The 8,648-nt window shown below is 42.7% G+C and overlaps 1 protein-coding gene across 4 annotated transcripts in view; it reads left to right on the top strand.

Annotated features, from left to right (window-relative positions):
• The window catches only part of FAM221A (family with sequence similarity 221 member A), a 15,945-nt gene extending 8,404 nt beyond the window's left edge, over positions 1 to 7,541 (top strand). For 3 of the 4 annotated variants that reach the window (XM_025208123.1, XM_025208121.1, XM_014521508.2), the window contains exons 4-7: positions 2,897 to 3,103; positions 5,464 to 5,574; positions 6,341 to 6,429; positions 7,357 to 7,541. In XM_025208123.1, the coding sequence (XP_025063908.1) occupies positions 2,897 to 3,103; positions 5,464 to 5,574; positions 6,341 to 6,429; positions 7,357 to 7,419 (470 nt within the window). In that variant the 3' untranslated portion in view covers positions 7,420 to 7,541. The remainder of the gene's footprint in view (positions 1 to 2,896; positions 3,104 to 5,463; positions 5,575 to 6,340; positions 6,430 to 7,356) is intronic. The other variant, XM_025208122.1, reaches the window with a different exon arrangement.
• Positions 7,542 to 8,648: the final 1,107 nt, after the last annotated feature.

Below are 8,648 nucleotides of genomic sequence, written 5' to 3'. Positions count from 1 at the left end.
TGGGGGTCTTTAAGAAGCGGCTCGATGCCTACCTGGCTGGGGTCACTTGAGCCCAGTTTCCCTCCTGCCCAGGCAGGGGGTCGGACTTGAAGATCTACAAGGTCCCTTCCGACCCTACTTCTATGATTCTATGTAGTGCTGGAGATCTGTAGTTGGATTTCTAGATGGTTAAATTATTTGCCTGAAATATATGCAGTATTCTATGCAGGATACAAATTGTAAAGCATTGTTTCTAGCAGAAGCCAAAATAATATCTAATAGATTAATATAGAATAAATAGCATGGCCTGTCCTTATGCTTTTTCTCAAAATACTGTGTAAAATTTATGTAATATATATTTGTAGGATTCATGGGCTGAAGTTATTTCATAGCCTGTCTTCTACTCTGAGCTGCAGTCCATTTTGCAGAGCACGAGGAAATCTGAAGAGTCTTAGATGAACATTTGAGAACCACTGTCCTTGGGAGGTCTAGGTCCAGGTCTTCATCACTTTGTTTTGGAAAGTTCTTTTCATTAAAGGTCTCCTTGTGTATTCTGTGAACATAGATTAAATAAAGTATCAGTATTATATATTGTACCATGTTATACACATATAATATTGACATATATTTTAAGAACTGTCAGATGGTTTCATTTCATGGAATGATTTGGGTCTCCAAGTGTATTGTTGATCTCAGACTGAGACAGTAGATCTTTATTTTATTATCCCTACAGTTCCCCTCTTGCATTGACTGGGAGTGGGAGTTATATAGGCTCAAGTGGACCAAAATATTGGCATTGAGATTTGCTGTGTGAAGATTTCACACATGCCAAAAGTTTGGTAGCTTGCTTGTCTACTTTAGTGATCCACAGTGCTCCTTTGGCAAAGTCAGGCAGAAAATAGAGCAGGGTTGCACCTAAGAGACTAACTGGTTCAGAGAGACATTAGCTTTTGTAGACAACAACCTGATTCATCAGACACTATGAAAGGACATAATCTGCATCTGATAAAGTAGATTAAAACCTTTGCTGTCTACAAAAGCTCAAACCTTTCTGAACCATTTAGTCTCTTAGGCCCTTGCAGGTGTTAATTTAGTCATGCAATGGGAGCTGAAGAATTTTGTCCTGACATTCCAGACATTCAACATTTGGCATGGCAGAATGCATGATTTTTGGAATCCAGGGTAACATTCCTCAGATCTGGGTCTGGATTTCTTTGGGTCTTCAGGATCCTGGCACCAAAGAGCGACCCCTTGATATTGGGCTGATGCGTGACTTTTCAACCTAGCAATGTGTAGGGAGCTCCCCAATCCCAATCTTCTTCCTCCCCTGGGCTTTTAAAAGGGTTGCATGAAGCTAGATGCCCATTTGCCTTTTAAACATGCAGGGAGCTTGGGATCAAGAAGCATAAAGATGTTCCATGTATAATTGGCAATCCTGAATTCCCTGTGTCCTAGCATGTTTAAAAGGCATGCTTGCATCCTGCATGCTAGGGTGTGGGATGCTTCCCAATCCTGGGCTCCCTGTTTCTTGGACCTTTTAAAAACATGCTGGCATGGGGTAAGCCTGATATTAGAGTTCTCTGGCTCACTGTTGCCAGGCTGTTCATGTGCTGGGAAATTTAAATAGGTGTCTTTAAAATTAACATGTCACATGTTCACTTTTAGTGTGAAGCAAACTAGCCACATAGATTGAAGCAAACCAGCCACATAGATTTTCCACATTTAATGTGGAACATCCTGGTGGTTGATTGCTGCTTTTATTGCATGATAAATTGATTTAACGTGTAGCATATTACAATTTGTCATGATTAACATGTTAATCATGGGCCTAAAGTGCCACCCTGGCCTACCTTCTACCTGACTTCAGACTAACATGGCTAATCACTTCTTTGGAAGAAAATGTTGTAGTGTCCTTCAGTGATAGGTACTTTGCACATGTGGATAAAGTCAAAGCTCCTGCCTAGAGAATATTGTATCCAAAAACTCAATAGATAAAATATTGGAATGGACTGAAATGAAGTGAAGAATGATTGCTCATCTTCATGGTTCGAACATCTTAGTTTCATGATACTTGTATGGAGTCATATTTTGAAATTTTCTGCTTTGGAGGATCTTCGTTTTCCTCTGAGTCACAAAGCAGATTAGCAGGTCTATGTTTTGTAGAAGGAAAACCCTAGAAGGATAGGGAAGGTAAGTTGCTTTCACACGTTTGCACAATAAATATATGACAGACCTAGGAAATAAACTCAGGTTGCTACAGTCTCAGATCTGTGAGCAATCAGCTGGACTAAGCTGTATTCTTGATTTTAGGTACATGTTTTATCTGCTGGCTATGGTCCAGCCAAGACATTGGAGTGTGTGGTGCAGTTTCTGTTTGATTCTGTGCCCACTCTAGAGAACAATTAGAGCTGACTGATTGAAAGAAAAATAGTAATAACTATTGCAGCATCTTTAGCTGGGACAGATAATACAGCAGTAGATTTTTATTACAACATAGATTGTTACCTAAAGTTGCCTCCAGCTTGCTGATGTCAATTTGTTCAATCTTGAAAACACCATGCTTGGCCAAATCTATTATTTTTGGGACCAACTGCAGGGATAGAACATAGATCTAGTGATTTCCATGATTCAACCACATGTTCATCCTTTGTCTTGTTTATCCTTTCCATAATGTAAGGCTTTTCCATAGATGATGAAAAGAGGCTGCAGAAAACTTAGCTGTCCAATGATAGATGATTTTCCAGTCAAGTTTGTGGGCAATAAGCTTACATAGGGGAAGTGTGTCATGTATTTATGCATGGAAGGAAATTGAGAAATCTTGCCCTATCAGTCAGGGAGATGCTATTAGGTATCTGATGATCATGATTAAATCAGTTCCATCATCATCTGTCTTAATGCTATTTATTTTTCAAATTAGGTTCCAAATGCTCAGGTTTTCACAGTTCCTTTACCTGTGGCTGTGGTCAGCCAACATATACTCATGAAACAGTAGTGGAAACTAAACAAGAGCGCTCAGCCTTGGGAAAGCCTGTGGGGCAGGATGTGCCTTATGCTGCAATGGGAGGACTGACTGGCTTCAGTTCGCTAGCAGAAGGATACATGAGACTTGATGATAGTGGAATAGGTAAGTGCAAGAGATTTGAAATTCAATTCAGATTCTTTGTCTATTTATTTTTTAAATAAGGAAGTGTCTAAAATATTACCAGTTTAAAGGCAAACTGGGCTTTTCCCATAAGTCAGACTCCAAAGCCATTTACTTTTTAATAGATTTTAAAGCCAGAAGTGACAGGGGTGGTATTAGGGCAGTGCACATTATGCAGTTCCATCAGACCCTATATTGGTCAGGGGTCCCATTGCATTAGTAGCCATGGAACTGACTAGGAGGGATCATTTTTTATGACTGTTGTTGATACTGAACATTTGCACAGGTCCGCAAAAGGTGAACTACTTCCAGAGAAGAGATTGTTTTCATTACCTACTCCAGGGGTTTTCAACCTTTTTTAATAAGCATACCCCTTCAGTCTCAACATTTCAGCTCATGTACCCCTTTATATTTATTTTCTTGTTGTTAAGGGGTGCGGGCAGATTGAGGCCCCTCCAGTGAGGGTGGGAGTGGGGCTGGGGATAGAGCAGGGACAGGTGCTGCAGAGGTGGAAGGAGAAAAAATTATTTGGGGGGGCTGAGCGCATGCACCCCCCAGCAGGTGAGTCTGTGGGGAAAGGGGTGGGAGGAAGGAAAAGGGCCATGGTGGGGAAGATTGAGGACCCCACAGTGAGGGAAGGAGTGGGGCACAGGCAGGAGCAGGGGCTGGGGTGAGTGGGGCCCTGGCTGGGCTGGGTGGTGGGATAAGCAGAGGCTCAGGGGTGCCCCCCCAGGCCTCCACTTGTCTCACCACCCAGCCTGGCCAGGCCCAACTCACCTCAGCCCTTGCTCCTACCTCGCTCTTTCCCCCACTGTGAGGTCTCAATCTGCTCCCCACCCCCACATTGTGGTAAGGACAGGAGTGGGGCTGGGGATTGAGACCCCAACAGTACAGAAGGGAGCAGGACAGGGGCAGGGGTGAATCATTCACCCCTGCCCCACTCCCTCCTGCACTGTGGGGATTGTCCCATGACCCAGCCTGGCTGGGGCCCCATTCACTGTGATGGCGGCTTGTCCAGGGACATAGCACAGGGGAGCCAAGGAGCATATGCCACCCTCCCTGGCTCCCCTGCCGTGCATGCAGCAGCGGGGACCCCCCCCTGTGCTCCTGGACGAGCTGCCGGGCTCCAATTGTCCCACGACATGGCTCAGCTGCGGCCTCATTCACAGTGAATGGGGCTCCAGCTGGGCCGGGTTGTGGGACAATACCCACAGTTCAGAAGGGAGTAGGGCAGGGGCAGGGGTGAATAATTTGCCTCTGCCCCACTCCCTCCTCCACTGTGGGGGTCTTGGTCTGCCCCCAGCCCCAGCCCAGTCACAAAGTGAGGGAGTGGGGCTGGGGCTGGGACAGGCACTGCACAGCCGGAGCAGGATGTGGGATTGTGGGGGGGCAGCGGCTTCCACTGCTATGCGCCACCCTGGGACGGAATGGGGGGGTGTGTGCCCCCCGGATCTGTGTGAGGCAGGCTGCGGCTGCAGGCTTGGGTCGGTGCTGCACCGGGCTCTTTCCGGAGGGTGCTGGGCTGAGCTGAGCTTGGGGCAGATGGCGGTGGCACTGGGAGCGGGGCTACAGGAGGGCTGCAACCCCCCACAAATTCGCTGTAACCTCCCCAACCCCCTCCCAGCACAGCTTGGCCCAACACTCCTGCCAGGAACAGCCCGGTGCTGCCCCAGCCTGCAGCAGCCCACAGCTCAGCCCACGTTCTGATCCGGGGGCATGTGCCCTCCATGCCCTCCTGAGTGTGTATGTAGTGGCAGCGCTGGGAGGGGAGGCTGAATGGAGTGAGGGCTTGGATGCAGCGGCCACCACCACTGCCACTGTGCCGCTTTTCCATGGCTGATAACAACTCCGTGGCTACTGATGGGTCGCATGCCCAGCCAACTGTGCGCCGCTGGGGGTGGCCACAAAACACACTCCCCCCACCTTGCCATTTAGACCCTTGCAGCTCTGCTGTAAGAGGGTAGCAGCCAATCAGGAGAGTGAGCTGGGGTGGGGAGGGGCTGCGGTGTGCTGCGCGGGGCCAGCAGTGCCCGGCGCATCCCTCTCCTCTCCCCCAGGTAAGAGGTAAATGCACCGGGGGAGACACTGCTGCCGCATCCATCCCTGCCTTCCTGCGCACACCCCCTACAACCTTTCTAATACCCTTGGGGGTATGTGTACCCCTGGTTGATACCCCCTGATCTATTCCAACCTCTACAGGAAACAGGCCATAAAACTTAAATCAGTAATTTTGGTATCTAGCCTAGTAAATATCTGGTCAAAAGAGAAATCCAGAACTACTACTCTTAACACTTCTAGTGAAGCTGGTACTTTTTTTCCCCCTCCAATACATTTTCTAAAAGGAGCACCATCAGTTGAATTCCTAGAGTCTCCTGTTACCAACATGGACCATCCATTTCTAAAAGCATTCCAAGGACCATCCAGTTCTGCGCACGTCAGCTCACAGTTACCAGGTAGTCATGAATTGTTATGAACATATCTTTTTTAATATCTGGTATATTACTAATATATTATATTATACTGAGTATATTGTATAAAGTTGATTTATGAATTCAGCTTCAAAGTTATACTTCAGAATTCAAAACTGAAGGGAGTGCAGAACATTAATTCCTCTCAAAACATTTATATCATTAATAGAAAAACTTTTTGTATGCAAGATGCTTCAGAATAACTTAAGACATTTTTAAATGGTTTATTATTTTAAAGAATCTTTCTCCTTTTACTTTAATACAAAACCATTTTTCTTTGTCTTTGATGATTTGCCTGATGCAACTGTTTTCTTTCTTAGTAATGATATCTTTTATCCATTACTGAGACCATGGGCTTTCCAATTTTGTTTCTTAGTAAAAGTTCAACATCTATGAACATACAGAACATATGTATATATTTAGCATAATATTATGATTTTTTTTCTTCCCTGAGAGTAAATTATTGTATGGAATTAGTAGGGAAGTTTTACAAGCCATATTTTGTGTCATAGTAGGATGGTAGTAACAATCTAGCTCTTCTCACACCCTTATACTATGTACTAGTTGTTCCACTTTAGAACCAATTAACAGCACTGCTTATTTAAAGAAATTGCCTTAAGTAACATAGGAATCTTTTACCTTTGTTCTGTGGAAAAAAAATAATTTTAATACCTTTTCCAAATGTGATACAGACTGAAATTAGTAGAATGATAAGTATTAGATAAATGTATATATTTTTGGTTTTTTTCAGGTAGTTCTATTGATGCAATGCAGGTATCCCATGTCAGAAATTCTAAACAAGACGACATGGCTTATTTTGAAAAGCGGTACCAGGAACGGGTAAATCACTGGATTTTTGCAGTGCAGCTTAATGCAAACATATTCCCTCAAAAGGAAAGAGAATTAATTAAAGGGGACTAATTAAAGATGATAAAAATAAAACTGAAATTGCATGCAGTGGGATGCACTACTATAATTTCTACTGTTCTGTTCCTGAAAAAATACTCCCTTATCAAAATGAGGGTTGTGACAAGGTTACTTAGCAGTGCTGAAGATTATAGACCATTTGCATCTGGAATGGTTCAATGATCTTTCTCTTCTTACAGCAGCTATAATTTATAACTTTTCTATCTTAGAGGAAGGTAAGGAAATATTACCATGCCACAAAGGACAAACAAATTCTGAAATAAAAAGTTCTTTCCATTCTAGGCAATAAAGAATAACAGTCTGCAAAAAATAAAGTTCCCTTCTCTAATGGGTGGTCTCCTAAAACCTCATACCTTTTTACTTATTAAAAGCTATTGCAGTTTTTGTACAGTTTTTGGTTAAATGCAGAGTATTACTTAACTCTATCATCTCAGCTGGAAGCATGCTGTAACTGTTTACTTGTTCTTCTGTAAAAGCAATGGGATTTAACTAACCAGTTTTAGAAAACTTTATACCGCTGTTGCGCTTGTTCTTTGCAAGAGATGTTATCTTTATTTCTTTTAGAACTGTCTGAGCTTTTTCAAACTCTGAACCTTTACCTTTAAAAGTATTTTTCAAGGACTGTACTACAGATTTAGCAAATGTAATATCAGTTTAGAAAAATGGTATTACTACTAAGTCGCAAGGCCTTTACCAAGATTTTGAAGGAAAAGGATGAGGCTTAGTAATAATGCTATTAGTGAGGTGGTTATAGGAATTCTAGATATTTTACTCAGCCCTGCAAAGATGCAAAAATGTGATTGGAGTACTATTATAAGTGTCTGTCTGTCTGTCTTACAGTTGAAAAAGGAGAAGCCTGCTAAACAGGAAGGAAGAAGTCCATTGCCATCAAAAAATCCATGAAAGTTGATGAAAAAAGGAGTTCTTGCAATGCTTGATACTGAAGCATATCTTCATCATATTTATTGCATATCTGTAGTTTTCAGTTTCTTATTAACAATATTGCTGTATTAAAATACTGATAAAATTAATTTTAAAGTTCTTATGGTCCTTTGAAATGAAATTGGTACTTCTGTCAAAGAAGTTTAGCATAATACCTAATCTCTCAATTACCATATTTGCTCAAAGCTGAGATGAGGTTTTTCCCCCATTCAATATGCAGAAGAAGCCCCTCATCTTGGATTTGAGTACTAGGCAGTGGTGGGGAGGGGCAGGCAGCTGCTCTGCTGTTCCAGTTCCAGGTCTCTACTTGCAGGGATTGTGCTGCAGGGCCTTGTGCCGCCTCTGCCTGCTGGGATTCACAGGGCCGCATGCTGCCCCTGTGCATTTTTGATTTCCCTGCCATCTCTTTATACCACAACTGCTTTCCAGCTTTTTTGTCCTATGACTTCCTCAGCTATGGCCACCCCACTCCTGTGCCAAACTCATAAAATAGCCATTAAATAGGAGTAGGCACAGTACATACTGCATGAAAACAAAACGACTGAATCATCCTGTTTTGTGTAAAATTCCTTCTTTCCTGATGTGTTCTCTTGCATCATGCCTTATCCAACTCAGACGGTGTGCTCCTTGAGACCAGAAACATGTCTTTATTCTCATTGCACAATAACATTCAAGACCAGGGGTGGGCAAAATGCAGCCCGGGGGTCAGATGCGGCCCGTCAGGCCATTCTATCCGGCCCGCAGGGCTGCTAAAAATTTTAGAAAATTAATATTAATCTGCCCTGAGCTGCCTGTCATGCAGCCCTTGATGGCTTTCCGAAACTTAGTAAGCGGCCCTTTGCCCAAAATAATTGCCCGCCCCTGTTCAAAACTGTAGCAATATATTTATATAAATGAATAAGGTAATTAAAAAGGTTGGTTAGTTTAGGTAAAACACTTACTTTAATTAAAATGTATAACATGATATTACCATCTCCAATTAATTTTTAATATAAAATTTGTATTTATATTTCTGCTTAGAAATTAAAAAATGACAAAATTTTATACAGGAGCTATAAAATGCACTTGTGCTCCCCCTACTGGTTTAATCTCAGCAATTATCTAAATACATACTATACAAAATTATGTAGTGCAATGTTGATACACATGCTGGGAAATAATATTAGTAATTTGAAAAGAAAAAAATAGGG

Source organism: Alligator sinensis, unplaced genomic scaffold (genome assembly GCF_000455745.1).
Source record: "Alligator sinensis unplaced genomic scaffold, ASM45574v1 scaffold978_1, whole genome shotgun sequence".
Classification (NCBI taxonomy): Eukaryota; Metazoa; Chordata; order Crocodylia; family Alligatoridae; genus Alligator; species Alligator sinensis.
The sequence above is the reverse complement of the archived record's forward strand: the minus strand, read 5'-3'. Positions and strand labels throughout refer to the sequence as shown.